Here is an 18139-nt window from a genome sequence, read left to right as displayed (position 1 = left end):
TTGTTTATTTGTTTCATAGTGTTTTTTAATTCTTTCATTAGTTCCCTTACTTCATTGAGTAATTTAATGATGTCTTCTGGTTCGATGTTTAATAGGTTTGCTTTTGTTGTTTGGTTATTTGGTCCAGTGGGGTTTTTTTTTTGTTATTTCTGAGTATTTTATATTTCCAGCTAGGTTACGAGCTTCTTGGAATATTTTTTGTATATTTTATTTTAATAATTTCTTTTTCTTCCATTTATCGCATTCTTTTGAATTTGCACTATGGCCTTTTTGGTAGTTAATACATTTTGGATCTTTTTCGCAATCTGTATGGGTCTCGTTTTCTCCACACCTCATGCATACTGGAGAGCATGTGCACCAGTCTCGATGATGTCCGTACCTTTGACATTTGTAGCATCTGAGAAGGTTTGGTATATATGGTTCTATATTTATTTTTTCGTATCTTATTTTAATGTTACTTGGAATTTGATGGGTATTAAATGTTAGAATATAGGAGTTTGTATCGATGGTTTCACCATATTTTTTTATTTGGATCCTTTTTACATCGATAACATTTTGATTTCTAGGTTAGTTTTAATTTCTTCCAAGGAGCACAGTGATAGTTCTGAACTCCTGATTACTCCTTTACTAGTATTCAACGCTTTGTGGGGATAGATTTTTACTTTTTGGTTATTAAAAAGTCTCCATTTAAAGATTTCTTTGATATGTTTTTGGCTTTCTACTTCCACTAGTAGTGTGCCATTATTTAGATTTTTGACCATTTTTGGTTTGATACTTGAGAAAATTTTCTCTATTTTGAAGGGAGACACTTTTGTTATCGGTTCTCCTTCGCTTGCTTCAATAATTATGAAAAAAGGTAGATTTGGAACAAGATTTGTTTTGTGATTCTGTTTCTAAATCTGAACTAGATTTGTCTGAAACTTCACAATGGTTTCTTTTTTGAGGCTTTTTATTTGCCATTTAAGTATTTTGAATTTTTCATTTCTCCTGCTCCCCACCCGCCTCAGAGCCCTATTTGGGAAGTGTTGGGGGAGACCCATTCGCCCCAACACAAGGATGCAGGAGAAGTATACTCTTCCTGCTGATGGACTCAAGCACCAGTGTTTCCTTCGTCCTTTCTAATGGCATCATTTCTAGAAAGGATGTTGGTTTTCCAGCCAAGTTTTATCCATTCTTCAGTAAGTTGATTGACCCTCCAGCCACCGCTTACTAAATCAGTTTTTTGTCTAATGTGGGGAGCGTGAGTGTATTTTCTTGTTGTGTTTGATTTAGTGCTAGTCATGACCAACCGATTGATTGGATCGAGCCTATCCAACCACCTGTCTTAACCCAAGTAAGGGCAAAAGTGGTGCATTGCACCTCATGTCCTAATAGAATCTTGAACATGATCTGCTCAACCACCAGGATTTCATCCTTATGCATTACAGGTTGCCACCTATGATGAACAGGTGACCCCATTGAGAGACTTTTACTCTCTGCAGAGGGGCAGTCGGAGTATTCTAATGCCCCTCCGACAGGGCCAGTTGGGAAGTAGAGGAAGAAAAAAGACGGGCGGGAGGGAAGGGGGCTGTTTTTGTTTTTGGCTTGTAGAACATAATTAAGTTCTACAAAAGAGAATAGAAAAACAAAAAGGAACATCAATGGTGCATTTTGTCTCAGGAAGCCAATAGACAGCCTGATCTGGTAGCACCAGGTTAATGTTTGGTACATTTTAAGTTAGGAAACTAGTCAGGAAGTGGGGGAGATAGAAAGAGAAAAGGGAAATGAGAAAAAGGAAAATGGGGAAAAGGTGGGTTGTTGTTTTTATTTTTGGTTTTGCAGAACATGATTAAGTTTTGCAAAACGAAGTAGAAAAACAAAACGCATCAATGTTAGCTGCATTTCCTCTCTAAAAGCCAATATCTTCAGACAGCCTGATCTGGTAGCACCAGTCTGTTCACTTGATTTCGCTAGTGTGTATAGGAATGTGTGTGCAAGACGAAGAAAGCTGGAATGTAAGTTATTGAATCCTTTTCACCTTCTCCAATCAAAAGCTGGAGGGAAATGTGTTGAACAGATGTTCAGGTGTCATGTTCATGGTGTGGCCGACTGGTGAAGTTTCCATGTCTTTAGATTTGAGCTGTTTGTTTTATATGAATTTCTAATTTTATATTAGTTAAACATTTTCATAAAGACTTGTTACTTTTGGAGTTTGAAACGATTTTTATTGGTTGGAAAATATTTTTTTGAGTTGACCTGTTTCTGTGAAAACTTGCTTTAGAAAGTAAAGAAGAAAGTGAAGTCAAATGAAATGGAGAAAAAAAGAGGGTAAGTAATTAGAGCATTTGCCTTTTTTAGCGCTCGTAGAAATCACGTTGCAATTTAGTCGCCACACAAGTCTGATTGCGTGATTGATTGGTGACAAAACAAAGACTGTTGGACATACATGATTGAAACTTGGTGGACAAGTCAAGAATAGATTGAAGTTTATGTGCACCAAATATGGTTGGATTGCAGAAGGGATTGTAAATCTTAATGATTTCATAGGTAAAATTGGGCCGGAGGGTGTGTATGATATTTGTCCTAAAACACATTAATATACTTCATTGGTGACATTTTATACAAAAAAAAAAAATCAAACTTTTTATGTGAACCTTAATCCATATCTGCTATGTTTCTTTAATTAGTTGTACAGGGTGAGGAAACGCTGCTAAGAGTATCCTTTCCCGCCTTGACAGGGTACAAAACTGTCTTTGAAATCTTGTGGGTAAAAACCTTTTCATCTCCCTATTCCTTCTCACAGAAGAGACATTGCATATCTTTGTACCATCATTACTTTTATGGCGTTTGAAAGCTTCAATCTATGCGCCACCCTGTAAAACATTTGCAGCAATTACTTGTCTTGCTACAACAACTATCAAACATTTCCCTTACTCTCTATCAATACCTAAAACTAAACAAAAATTCCAAAAACAAGGTTTCTTTCCTACAACTATCCATCTACGGAACAATACTGCGAGACTGCTTCACAGCTGACTATAACATGGTTATTCTTAACGTCTAAGGTTTCTTGAGGCGTTCTTTTATATTATCAAATTCTTCCCAATTTCTTTTATATTATCGGATTCTTCCCAATTTCTTTTATATTATCAAATTCTTCCCAGTTTCCACCATTACTGATCATCATGGTGTTGTCTTACCATCTACACGGCATTCCTTAACTCTTATCCTCGAATAGCCTCTGGGCCTTGATAAGCGGTTACCCCCAAATAAAAAAAAGAAAGCTTTATGAGATTAAAAGATGTTTTCTTTTGTTTACGAAGAGGATTTTTTTTCAGATTTTTTTTTTTTTTTATTTGACCGTCAGGCAAAAAGAGAACAGAAAAAAGTATGAAATAAACAAAGTTTCTGTTTCTGAATTTTTGAGATGAGGATTGATTATTCGTATTATCTGAATTCTTCAGACTACTGTTCTCATCTGGAGTGTTATTTTCACGTTTCGATTAAGGCTCCTAAAATAAATACTAGAATTGTCCGCGAGGTGCAGTGGATATATTGGTAAAATTCAACTGTAAAGTTACACTCTTCTGTAAGGTTCAACCTCAGTGCATGTGACACTGAAAAATACAATTGTGCATTACTTAGAACTTTTATCCAGTCATGACTGACAGAACAAGAGCATGCTTCACCCATGGATTAAATAAAGGATTCTGTTCTAAATTCCGTGCAGATTTCTGGGTTCAACAAGCTACACCTGTTATATTATTGGAAAGTAATAGAAAATACTGGAACTTAATCATAACAATTATAATTATGCTTGTTTGGAAGTGTAAATGTTTTGTCAGCTAAAATATGTATCAAGAATGTTAACTTTGGAATCTTTAGTTTAGTCAAAGTCAGCTTAGGTTGGACAGTCGAGTTCAACAGACAAAGGAAGTCAGCTAGCGACCGGGTAGATAGCGGCCTGTTGTAATGGCTTTTGTACGTCAGGGATGCTCTCAGAGCTAAAAATAGTAAAAATTTAGAACAAGAAAAGCATGCAACTCCCAAGCAGGGAACATGTGGAAATAAAAGTTACATGAAAATATAATCCAAGTCTTGATGGTTGTTCCTTGGGATGAATCTTCACTGTAGCTTTTGCAGATCCGTCGACCAAAACGAAAAGATAGACGAAGGTATGTCCCCCTGTTTGACCAGATGAAAACCCCAGAAAGATGTTATCCGTCCCTTTGTGTAAAGAACTGTCCATTTTGTAAATTATTATTGTCCGTGTTTGTCGAACCATATGTATACATTATACACATAAATATATGTACATATACACTAGATGTTATCATATATGAACTATATTATACAAAGAGAAATTATACGATCACAAACAAATGTTATACACGCACACTAAATAGACACGTCACAAGGATTAAATAAACTTGTTATATACCCCCCAACTATATAACACACCAGAAGATGGTCAAACATTACAGCTACAAAAACATTGCAAAAATAACAATCAAAATGAGAACAGTAATCCCAAAATCCAAAAATAAACATGTTTATCTTCATACCTTGGGGCCCATAGTGCAGTTTATAGAGACCTTGAATTTCTACAATTCTAGGTGAGAATTGTCTGAAGATAGGGGGTTTTAATCCTACCCAAAGCTGGCCAGAGGCTTACTTGGCCAAATCATGGTTAGACGACAACAACTACGGAAGGCAATAATTGCAGTGGATGCAGTTAGGAGATTCAGAGTTCCTATCTGGTCACGGTTACCACCTGACGAAGGCCAGAGGAATAGTTGGCCGAAACGTTGTGAAACAACTAAGGAAAGATGAGGATAATAGTCTGCAATAAATAAAGATTAAAAATTTATCGTTATACTTACAAAGATAGGCAGACGCCAAACTGCTGTGTCTTCAGCGGTGTCGAGAATTTGGTGTTCGTGTCTGTGTAAGGGTAGGGTGGTTTATTTGCAGACAAAAGACGCGCATCATGTCTATGATGAAAGAAACAAAATAAAAAAATATACAAATCGCTCAGCAACGTAACCATGATGACATCATCTCAAGATGTTAAACCAATTCAAGCATACAATTTTCAAGTTTATTGCAAAATTAACACATGATAATGGAGGCAGACGTTTAGATACAAACAAAAGTTGTGTAAAAGTTTCTTCAAACTTAAAAACTTTCAGGGGAGATCGCTCCAATTTACCACCAAACAAACTGCTAAACTGCTTTGTGATTGATTATTATAATACTTGTGTGTGTGTGTGTGTGTATATATATATATATATATATAATTTATAATATTGCGAATTTTATTATGTTTATATAATTGAGAATTTGGTAATCGTATATATACCAATAAATTTTAAGTCAGTATAAATTTGTAAGCTTCAAAATTACCCGTTTTTGTAATTGAGCATTCATATATTATTTTGACAAAAACAAGACAAAAATTTGGATTGATAGCAACAAGTAGTGTATTTTAATTGTTCGTTACAAATGTTTCTCGACATTCAGACAATTTCATATATATATATATATATATATATATATATATAAAAGTCACTGTGTGTGTGTGTGTATGTGTGTGTGTGTGTATGCGCATGACTTCCCTCAGCTGAGCTTATCTTTTGCAAATTTCATACAAAGTTAATTTATATGTCTGGCAATGTTCTTAGATATGTTTTGTACAGAAATTTATCTGATAAGTATCGAAAATATAAAAAAAAAAAAAAAATCTTAAAAATACCTATTCTGTCAGATAAAAAAATTATTTTTACAGGGGAATATTTTACGTTACACTGGGATAATAAAATTACAGCAAATCATTTGTTCTTAAAAAAAAAAAAAAAAAAAAAACATTTTATCTGGAGATATAGCTAAGTGGTAAAGCATTCGACTGCAGATCAAATGATCCCCTGTTCAAGCCCAGGTGTACCTCACCATTTTATTTTAATTTTTTCTTATTAATGAGTTCAGTTTATGATAAAAGAGGTGCCATTTAAAATTGCTGCAAATCATTTTCTCATTTGCATATTTAAAAAACTAAACATTAATCAGAAGTGACTTTTCCAGGGAATTCATCGTCAAGCCCAAATATCAGCTGAAATGATATTGTAAACAAACGCGTATGGAATTTGACGAACGACATTTTCAATATTTTTATTTGATTTTCAAATTATTACTTGTAATATACAAGGTGGGACAGAGCAACTTGCTTATTTGGAATATCAATTAAAACACAATAAACAAGTTGCTCTGCCCCACCTTGTATAATAATCAATAGAGGATTGATTCTATAATAATACATATGCAAGCTGCATAAATTAAAATATCACATTTAAGCGGGAAATAAATTACAATATCATAACTGAAAATATCATGTTTAAGTAGGCCACACCAAGCTGCCAGCTAGTATATATATATATATATATATATATATATATATATATATTTAGTAATGTGATTGATAATTTTAAATTCAAATTAGAATTAAAAATCTGTTTCATAAGAAGGAACAACAACAAAGTCAATAATTTGTACGATCGTTTCGGAAACGAAGTTTTTATTGCGATAGACATTAAGCGACGGACAATAATTTTGACATATAGTGTTTTTTAAACAAAGTCTCCTCATCAGCAAAAGTATTGGGTGGGTGTTTTTATATGTAAAAGACACCATAAATAAACCTATCACTTTTTAAGTAAGGCAGATGTATCTTTTAATGGTTCGCTTTTGAAAACCGTAATTATCGTCAAAACATTCATTTGGATGTTGAGTGTAGCTTATAAATGTACGAAAAGGTATATATATATGTATGTATGTATAGGATGTTCTTTTAGAGGTGGAAAATTTTTAATTAATTTCAGATTTGGCAACTATCGGTTCAGCTTAGTTTGGCAATTCATCAGAAAGAGACTTAATTTACTGGGAAACATTTAATGAACGAATAACTTCACAAAATGGACCTGTCAACTGGCCACCTAATTCATGGAATTTAACCATTTGGGGATATGTAAAGTTCAACGTCTATGCTGATAAACCAGAGACAATATACCAACTGGAAGACTACATTCAGTGCATTATGCCAAAATAAGGCTTATTTAACATGTAGAGTTAGTGAAAATTAGACCTCTAGATTATGCGATATGTGTGTGACATGCAGGGAGCCATATGACTAAAATTGTTTTTAAATTATAAATGCCAAAAATGAATCTTTGGAATAAATCACATATTTTTATAATAAAAATATCTTTTGTGATTTATTTTAATTTAAATTTTATTGCCTCTTAACAAGAAAAAAAACAAACAAACATAGTCTTTATATATATATATATATAAAGCCACTCTGATGCGTCGTAGATGATGAAACACGTGTCAGTGGATAATTATATTTAAAAAAGAAAAAGAAAAAAAACAATATGTATGCTGCTCCCCATGTGGAGGTACTAAGTTAGTTAAAGTTAAAATTATTCCCCACTCGCATTTAGGTAAAAAAATTCATTCAAAACGTATCGCAAAAATAAATAACATCTATATATTTTATACACACACACTAAAATATTTGTTCCAAAATGGAGAAAATTAATTCCCTGAAAAGAACAGTTTTTACCCACTTATGTTCCTTTATGAAAATTAAAATCAAGATATGATACTACACCTTATGTCTAGAATCCTTATTACATGATTTTCATTTTAGAAAATCTCATTTCAGGTTTAAGCTCCTAAGAAAAACTTGAAATTCAGAGGATCTTGTTAATGAACAAAACCTAATGCAAATTTGAAATATTTGAATGTTCAAATGGAAGGTTGTGTCTATATTATGCCTCCTAAAAATTCTTTGAAATATTCCAAAGAAACTAAAATTTATAGAATATTAATTAATGTCTAATAACTACAGTTTGTAACGATAAAGTGTCGCTCTAAAGAAAACAACACTACAGCTTTATTTTAAAACTTTTATTGAAAAAAATCAATTCAGGTAACTTGATTATGTAGTAGAGCTGACGTCTATTCAATGTAGCCACTTTCAGCCTTAATCACCACCTTGATACGGATCCAGAACTGGGAGCAAGCCTTTTCCACAAGCACCGGCAGGAGCTTGGCGGATACTCAGTGGATGTCGCCAATCAGGCTGACTTTGGTGTTGTGGGAGGTCATGTTGGTGATGTTCTCAATGAATGACCAAACAAAGTTGTCCAGCAGGTTCAGGTCAGGGTAGGAGAAGGGGCCAATGAGAGAAGGGTACAAAGTCATAACACTCCTTCTGAAACCAAGCCTGGATCTCTTTGGACGTGGGCCAGCATTGAATCCTGCTGCCACACCTAGGGTCTGCCAGCGGGTACCTGATTGCACCAGGAGATTACTACATTCTTACATATATCCAGGTACACTTTGGTGTTGACTTTCAAGCTGACTTCGAAAATGTGAGGTAGCATGATATGGCCCACTTGAAACCACACTAAAGACTGGTCGGAAACTTCGAGCTATACCCTCAAGCATTTAACCATTCGGATTTGCATTTTGAGGGTGCTGGCAATGGTCCTGTTGTCATAACTTGGATCAGTAAAGAGCATGAGTTGTACAACGGCACATCTCCGATCTCGCTCGTTGAACATTGTGCCACTTTCAGACATGATAGAAGGCTCCTATCGCCATTGGGATTTGTACACAACTGACCAACTAGTGAATGGTCTGCAACAAAAAAAAAAAAAACAGTTTTCATCAAATGGAAATGGAATCATGTCATCTTTTCTAGGGCGACAATTTTATCATTTCATCCTGCATTGTTAAAATTTCGCATTTGTGGAAAAGACCTAAAGTTTATTAACAACTGCACAGGTGAAATTTTTTTTTTTTTGGTGGTAGTAGAGTGGGGGGGGGTCATGCTGTAATATTAAGATTCTTTAGTTATTATGTTGCAGACAGGTTTTGTACAGATGTGGTTATGGATTGTTGAAATGGATGCATCATTCTGCAGCTATCTGCTATGTGACATTCTTTTTAAAACACGCAGACAAATAAAAAAAAAAATGATAACACTACATAATCAGGTTAGTTAATAAGTTAGCAAGTAGGGGGATGACCAATCAGGAAGGAGTTGGACAGTTATAAAACAATAACTGACCTGACAGGAGTGTGCCTCCCACACGCACGCACGCAGAGTCCTTAAGCAGATACCAGTTTAGTCACAAACAAAAACTAATATTTACTGTTCTTGTACCAATCTCAGTTGACAAGATGTTGGTAAATTGCATAACTTGTTTAAAATATGGCAGAATTAATTTTTCTAGAGAGGGCAAGGAAAGGCAAGGCACAAGATGGAGGAAGAGAGACAAAACAGGATATAAGATATCAAACAGAAAAAAAAAGGATAAAGAATCAAATTGAGGTAAAACAAAAAAAAAAAAAAAAAAAAGAAAAAAAAAGTAATTTGGCAGGAAGGAATCATTTTTTTTAATACAGATTTAATCAAAAAAATCTTTTTCTGAATTCAAAATAAAAAGTGGAGTACTAACATCCTTAACACACACACACACACACACACACACACACACACACACACACACACACACACACACACACATATATAAAAATAAATATATAAATAAAAATTCTACATTCCAAATTTCAAGATGTTGTTCATCTTACCGTTTATTTATTTAAGCATGTTAAAGCAACGTCTCTTCCGGTTTTCAGATTTTGTAATCATGCCCATATTCCTTTATTTTCTTTTAAAGTTGATGAGTTCCTATTCTTCTGATGAGTTAAGGGCAGAATAAATTTTAAAAATTTGCATAATTACATGATTCTGTGCTACGGACAAGAACTATCAAGAATTGAACATTTTAACATACTGAAATAAATAAATGGTAAGATGGACAATATCTTGACATTTGGAATAAAGACTTTTGTCATTTATTTGCATATGCTCTGTAGTTACATTGAGCTTCATAAATTAAAGGGTTGATATAAATAAAGTGTGAAATATAACTGAATAAGCATATTTTTCCATAAACATATATATGAAAATAAAAGCAGGTCCAACATTTTGATGTTATGGAAAAAAAGAAAGAAAAATCTGTGGCCTTTTTAAGAAATTTTCAACGTTTCATTCCTATTTTCAAGTGACTTCCTCAGGAAATGATAGAGATGATTGAATATATCTTGGTATATTTTATTTCCTGAGGAAGTCCCCCAAAATGGGGATGAAACGTTGAAAATTTCTTAAAAAGGCCACATTATATATACATAGATATATTATGATGTTCAACAAGTTCAAATGTATCAAACTGAAAACAAAAATGTTTTTTTTTTTTTTTCAAAAGTGTTCAATACATATGTTCAATACATATGTAGAGATTTTTTATATGAACACACCCAGCACTATTAAGAAATTATATATATATATATATATATATATATATATATATATATATATTAGTAGGTTATAAAATATATATGGGAATTAAGCTACATAGAATATTGTGTGTTCCATCCACGCTAGGTTCATCAGACTAGCGTGGATGAAATGCGGAACATTCTATGTAGCTAAATTCCCATATATATTTTATAACTTACTACCTAGCTCTACCTACGTATTGAGCACTGTTGAAGTAAGTACTTAAAGTTTACGCATAAATTTAGACTTTCGTATATTAATTTATGTGATTAAATGAAGTAGTTTATATATATATATATATATATAGGCAGCAGTTTTTCGTTCAAGCAAATATTAAATGCAACAGAGACACTTTGCTTTAGGGTCCTTTTTTTAATTTTTCGGTTTTCCGTATAATCTTTTTTATATCAAAATCAAAAATATTAATAAAAGTTCCATAGTTGTTGTTGTCACAAGCGCTTTCGACTCGTCCACGAATCATCTTCAGGTGTTGAAGTAAAAGTGCGAAGAAGTGAAAATGAGAATAAAAAGTGAAAACTAAAATATGAGGTAAACGCGTTAGGCGATGATAAGTTAAAATATATAGAGTTGATGAAAAGTCGATTTAAAATATAGATCAATTAACAATCTATTAAAATCAGCAAGTTCATGGACACTCAAAGTCCGTCCATTACGAACTATGCAAGACATTTTAGAACGTTACTGCTTTTCTCGAATGCAATATCATTTACAGTGGGTTGAAGGGTTCTAATATATGATGCTTCAAGAATTTTTAATATTATTTTCATGTATAATTTATGTTGTCAATGAAGATCTTCCTAAGATTGGAGGGGGGGGCAGTTATGTTTTTTTTATCAAAAATATATAGCACTAGTATTATTTAGATGCATGGTTATTTGCAGGGACAATGTAGTTGTATGCCCAGTGTATGTATTATTTTCGGAGTTACATTCTCCCATCGAGCATTTGAATTTATACACTACATTGGTTTGTTCCAATGTTTTCATAGCTGGTGATGAGTGGTTTCTAACCACAAGGTTTTGTGTTCTAAACTTCTTGTAGTAAATAATAAATTTAATTTTAGAATTACTGTCAATAGTCATCAAGTATCTACGTATGATATTTTTAATTACGTTTTCTTCAATTCTGAAGTTAGGTGTCATTTGATTTTGATCAAATATTATTAATGGAGTTTGCATTGTGGTGTTGGCTAATTTTATTATTAGGATTTTTAAGGGATTGTAACATTCGTTTTATTTGTTCATCAACAATGTAATTAGGAAAATGATTGTTAATGAGTACTTGTTTAATGTTTTTTTATTTCGATGAGTATTGCTTTTTTGTGGATATCATTTTAGTGCGATTTAATAAATTTTTAATTATGGCTATTTTGTACCTTTGTGGGCACTCACTCTTAAAGTTCAGGAGGCTGGAATTTATGCTTGTTGTTTTTTTGTATACAGAGGTGTTAAAAGTATTATTGGATGTGTCAATAAGGACATCAAGAAATGAAATTTTATTATTATTATCCAACTCTACTGTAGATTTTGAGATATATACACACACACACACACATATATATATATAAAATGCAGAAGATCAGAAAAAAACAAAGATAACGTCGGCTTCAAATCCAAATAAAGGGGACCAATATCTGGTTGCCTATGTTCGACTCTTCAGACTCTTTTTACAACCAGGACAAAACTCAAACAAAACTAAATTGCCTCCTCCCTTGAGGCTTGCATTTACGAACATCCGTGGGCTTAGAACTAATTTAAATGACGTTGAAGCATTTCTCCTAACAAACACCCCGGATATCTTAGCACTAAGTGAGACTAACCTACACTCCTCAATCCCCTCTAACTACTTTAATATGCCCGGATATCTCCCACTCTACCGTAAGGACTGACAGACATATGCACAGGTTTGGAGTCTACATTCGAAATACCCTTCCCTTGACTAGAGAAACAAAACTAGAATCTGACAATCAAGCCTTTATGTGCTTTAGACTAATTATGCAACATAACATGAGTTACTTTTATTTTCTCTATCACTCTCCCTCGACCCAGGACTGTACCTTAATAAATAAAATCTGACAGCATAGATACAGCACTTTCCCTCGACACTAGCACACAAGTGCATGTATTTGGTGACTTCAATGTCCACCACAGCAACTGGCTTGGATTTTCTACTTATACAGATGCAGCTGGTAGCATGACACATAACTTCTCTATATCTCATTCCCTATCACAAATGGTTACGTATCCAACCCATTTCCCTAACCAGCAAGAACACGCATCACTGTTAGATCTGTTTCTGACCACAGTCCCTGATGATTGCATTACGAATGCCCACTGCCCACTTGGAAATGCTGATCATGTAGTGATAATAGTTGAAATAGCCTTAAACTCTAGAGCCAAAACGGAAGAGCCATTACTCAAAACAAGATATTATAAAAAGGCTGACTGGGAAGACATCAGAGATCTCATCAGAGGCGCCTCATGGCGAAATATCTTCTCACTTCCTGCTGAACAGTGCACACATGAGACCACTGAGTGGTTCAAAACAGCAATTGAAGCACATATTCTCACACGGGAGTTTTATAGCAAGCCCCACTCTCCTCAATGGTTTACTTCTACTTGTGCAGCTGCCATCGCGTAAAAGCAGCATGCGCACTGCAGATTTAACCGACATAAGTCCAGTTCAAACCAACAGATGTATATAAAAGCCAGAAATAACTGTAAGAAAGAAATAGCGACAGCTAAGAGAGAATTTACTGAAACCACCAAAAAACGCATTGAAGCACAGAAATTAGGAATTCGTGACTTTTGGAAAATCTACAACAGTGTAGTAAATAATGGGCAATCAACAATTCCTCCACTATCCAACAATCATGAGGTTGTTTGCTCAGCAACCAAGAAGGCTTGCCAGTCGGTTTGCCTCCAACTCCACACTGGACCCTGCAAACCACCCCCTCCTTGACTTTCCTTTACAGACAGACGCCACACTAGACAATCTCAAAATCACCCCATCTCAGGTGCATGCCATCATAAAAAAACCTTGACACTTCAAAAGCATGTGGACCTGATCTCATTCCAGCTGTGCTATTAAAAAAGTGCTCCGCCGAAGTAGTGCCGGTTCTCTCCAAACTTTACAACAAATGCCTTAAGGAATATTGCTTTCCTGCCTGCTGGAAAACTGCTTCTGTGGTACCAGTTTTCAAGAATTCTGGTGAAAGAACTGACCCATCAAATTATCGCCCCATTAGCCTCCTCCCACTTTTTGCCAAAATATTTGAGTCCATTATCAACCAAGCTCTAGTCCATCACCTTACAGATGCTAAACTTCTGACCGACCAACATTACGGATTTAGACAAGCCTGTTCCACGGTAGGCATCCTTACTGTAATCTCTGAGCGTATATACCATTCACTTGACAAAGCAGGGGAGGGTAGAGCAGTAGCTCTAGATATATCTAAGGCTTTTCACAGAGTATGGCACGAAGGTCTTTTCAGGAAAATCAGATCATATGGTATCACTGGAAGAATACATAACATGATTAAATCCTTCTTAGATAAGAGAAAAATCCAGGTTGTCATCGATGGTCGTACATCCAAAAAATATGATATAAATGCGGGAGTGTCTCAGAGGTCTATCCTTGAACCTCTATTATTTCTAATATTCATAAATGACCTCCCTGACAAAATTGTCTGTGAGATGGGTATATATGCTGATGACACCACTCTCTATAACCGATACGACAGGAAAACAAATGAACACATATCTAGAGAAATGGCAAAAACACTAGAGGATGACCTCCAATCTGTACTGGAATGGGGACAAAAATGGATGGTCACATTCAATGCTGCTAAGACTAAACTTGTTTCCTTCAATAACTACAAGAAACCTTCTCTACCACCAATAGCAATGGCCCAAAACTCTTTATCTGAAAGCACATCCTTTAAACTCCTCGGCCTAACGTTCACAGGAAACATGAGTTGGAAAAATTACATTGAGAGCATTGCCAGAAACGCTGCGAAAAAGATAGGTTCTCTCTACCGTGCTAGAAAGCTACTAATGCCCGAAAGTATCCTGTACCTCTATAAGGCCACCATTCGCCCATGTATGGAGTATTGTTGTCATATTTGGGTTGGTGCATCTGCTACTAGTCTCTCACTCCTAGACAGGGTACAAAAGAGTCGCCAACCTAATAGGTTCTGAACTGTCATCTAAGCTTCAGCCTCTGTCCCATCGACGTAATGTAGCATCCCTCTGCCTGTTCTACAAGTATTTCAACTATACTGACATGCAGATGTTCAAGTGTAACGTGAACCGACATCTTGCTGCCCAACTCCCCACATAGTACCCCTGTAGCTTATGTCTCTGATAGTAACCCCCTACAGCAAAGTGGCAATGTGCCTTGTTTGGGGTGAAATTGCAATAAAAAAATTTAAAAAAAAAAACTATTTTCCTGGAAATGGCATCTTGTCCATCGCATAGGACAGGCTAGACACTATTTCTAATCTTCTGTAACACCTGCATGCATATATATATATATATATATATATATATATATATATATCTCACTTATGTGTATATAAATTGGTTTCAAAAGAATTTTCACCAAAAAATTGATTAAAATGCTTGTCAAATAAGAATTACTTACTCTAACACGGGCTGCGGCACAACCAGTTGGTCAAAGTGAAGATGCTCTTTAAGCTCATGAAGGTAATTTACATACATCACTTTCTTTCCAAATTTCACACTGAAAAAAATAAACACAGGTCATTTACGAAAAGATCAAAACTTTTTTTTATCTAATAAAAAAGTCAATACCCATTAGAATAAATTGTATAAAAAGAAACAAACTACAAAAAAAAACGTATTTAACCTCATCCCCTACTTAGCCAGAGGTTATGTCGGCTGAAACATTGTGAAAATAACACTCAAGATGAGGACAACGAATAATCCAAATTTTATAGATTTAATAGTCAAGTGATGAAAAAGAACAATTGATGAAACCTGAAATTTAATGTAAAAAATGGGATACAAAACATGTAAGGCGATACTTAATGATACACAAAAGTTTAAAATTAATAGAGCAAATATATTAATGCCGTAATATAATAAGAAAAATGTGTTGCTGGGATTGGAGATAGAGAATATCCACAAACAATGTGTAAAAAAAAAATATGACTTCAAATTTTTTGTTAATGATATTCTGGACTGCTCCCCAAAAAGGATACTTGACAAAAGCAGTGTCAGAATTCATAAAGATTATGCAAAACCGACAGTCAAACCACATCCGATTTCAGAAAAAAAAAACGTGTTGCATATGCATGGAACTATTTTTTTTTTTTTTTTTTAATTCATGTGCAGGAGAGTGCATTTTCCTTGGCTAGAATAATCCAAGAAAGATAATTTTGATATAGCCCAAAGGTTAATTGATTAGTTTATGGCATATCAACCCTTTTCGAGTTATTTAAATGCAGAATCCAGTAATTTTGGAAAAAAACAAACTTTTCTTCAAGTTCTTTATATCTTCAAATATTTTATTCATAAAGTTTAGTTCGGCATTGTTTTACGGCATATCAACCCTGTTTAGATTATTTAAGGCCAAGTTCAGTAATTTTGGATAAAAGGTTTGAAGTTGATTATATATTTAAATATTTATTCATGGTATTTAGTTTGATTTTTTTTGTAGAGGAAATTTGTTTTTAACTTAACAGAACATGATTTAATTTTCTAAAGAGAAAAGAAAAAACAATAACATTAATGTTTGGTGCATTTTAGGGCAGGTATCCCAATATCTTCAGACAGCCTGATCTAGTAGCACCAGATAGTCCAAGGGAAATTACTCACATGTTCCAGCCTTCTTCCAGCCGGAAGAGACAATTTCCACACACATCAATTTTTTGTTTTTTTAAACTCCCAGACAGGAGAGGGCATATCCTTAGCATCCTCAGAATAATTCCAGGGACCTAATTGATATTAGTCCAAGGGAGATTACTCATAATTCTGAGCCAGGATATATTTTTTTTTAAATTATTCTATATAAGAATGTTAGTATCAAAAATAATTGAGGCAATCATAAACATGGGTTTTTATTTTATGCTGTCAATTTCATATTAGATATTTGTTTCCAGTCATTGTCTCGTTAGATAAATATGCAGACAAACTCCTAAAATTTGAATGCAACTATTTTCATATATTTGCATAAAAACCCTAAACTAATTAACTGATCATTATAATTTTTAGTGAAATACCTTTCTAATATATTTCAACACTTTATTTTCTCTCCTGCCAAACAAGTTATTTTTTTTTTATATTCCCCAGTCTTTAATTTAATTTCTTCAGAAATAAAATTCACACATGCTTATTCAAATAGGTCACTCTTAATTGGTTGCAAAAACAAATAAAAACCGATTTGAATATGAATCAGATTGTTGGTTGATTGACTCAAAACAAAAAATTGTTAACCTCTCCTTTTGTTGTGTTGTGAATCCTGGAAAATGTTGGGTAGCGATTGTGGTCAGTGTTTAGTTAGTAGAAATATTTCAATAACAAAAAGGAGTGTTTGAATAACAGAAAGAATGTTATCGAATTGGATTAGGTATTTAAAGATAAAATATTTATGTTAAAATATGTACCAGGAATGTTAATTTGGTGAAACGGAATTTTAGTTTGTATAACTAATACAAAAAAGATTATGTGACAAAGATGGGATGATTGTTCGTTTTGCGCTATGTAGAATTATTATTGGTGAAATCAAAGAACTAAAGAAAGAAAGGATTTAGAGAGATATACATATGGGAAGGGAGAAGAGAGGAGTTTGGTAGCCAACGTGTTAGTGAATGGATGCTCCAGTGTTTGGACTTGACGCCCGTGGAAGTCAAAAGGGGGGGAGATAGCAGAATATAGACTTATACGAAGTGTGCTACACTCTGAGGAAGGACCCAGCATAGAAATAAATGATTATATTCCGATATAATTCATGTCTTGGCATTTCCCTTTTCAAAAAAAAAAAAAAAAGCATCTTTAATTGCAGGGAGCACGAAAGAAATTTTTAAAATGTATGCGTCTTTTGCTGGTGTCCCCACTGACAATGTTATTCGTCCCTTTGGTAAGATTGTCTGTGTAAGTTATCATTATCCATAGTTGTTATACACACCGTTATAAAAATAACATGAACACTAGAGACAATCACAAAAGACACATATCGACATGTCACAATGTTAAAGAGATATCAGTTATATAGACCAGCAATATAACACTTGCCAAGAAAGTGATTCATAGTTTTTCAGTCATTATGTCTCGTACTAGATGTTTTGTTCAGTTTTCTTTTGTTGGTTGTTTTCGTGCTTATACTGTTCATTAGGAGCAGGTTGTCATCAACTGATCCTCTCCATATATATTTTATATTTATTTATTTTTTATTGGAATTCATTGAGAGGAGTATTATTTATTAATTTATTTATTTATTTATTGCGGACTATTATCCTCATCTTTTAGGTGTTGTTCCACAACGTTCCGGCCACCTATTCTTCTGGCCTTCATCAGGTGGTAACTGTAACGGGGTAGGAACTCTGAATCTTCTAACAGCATCCTTGGCAATTACAGCCTTCCATAGTTGTTGTCTCACCACGCTTTTGGCCCCAAAAAATAAAAACGTGAATTTATAACACCAAAAAATTCAACTTTTTTTTTTTTTAATTTTTTTTAATTTTGTTTTTTACATGGGGGTCACCACTTA

At 34.0% G+C, this 18139-nt stretch overlaps 1 protein-coding gene across 4 annotated transcripts in view; it reads right to left on the bottom strand.

Annotated features, from left to right (window-relative positions):
* The window catches only part of LOC145291174 (rho GTPase-activating protein 1-like), a 290865-nt gene that overhangs the window by 21036 nt on the left and 251690 nt on the right, over nt 1–18139 (bottom strand). For all 4 annotated transcript variants that reach the window (XM_080136719.1, XM_080136720.1, XM_080136717.1 and 1 more), the window contains 2 exons: nt 15053–15151; nt 4863–4973 (listed from right to left, as the gene is read on the bottom strand). In XM_080136719.1, coding sequence (XP_079992845.1) covers nt 4863–4973; nt 15053–15151 — 210 coding nt within the window. The remainder of the gene's footprint in view (nt 1–4862; nt 4974–15052; nt 15152–18139) is intronic.

Source organism: Euprymna scolopes, chromosome 12 (assembly GCF_053919585.1).
Source record: "Euprymna scolopes isolate OS-2025 chromosome 12, ASM5391958v1, whole genome shotgun sequence".
In the NCBI taxonomy this organism is placed as follows: Eukaryota; Metazoa; Mollusca; class Cephalopoda; order Sepiida; family Sepiolidae; genus Euprymna; species Euprymna scolopes.
This window is presented reverse-complemented; position numbering and strand designations above follow the sequence as displayed.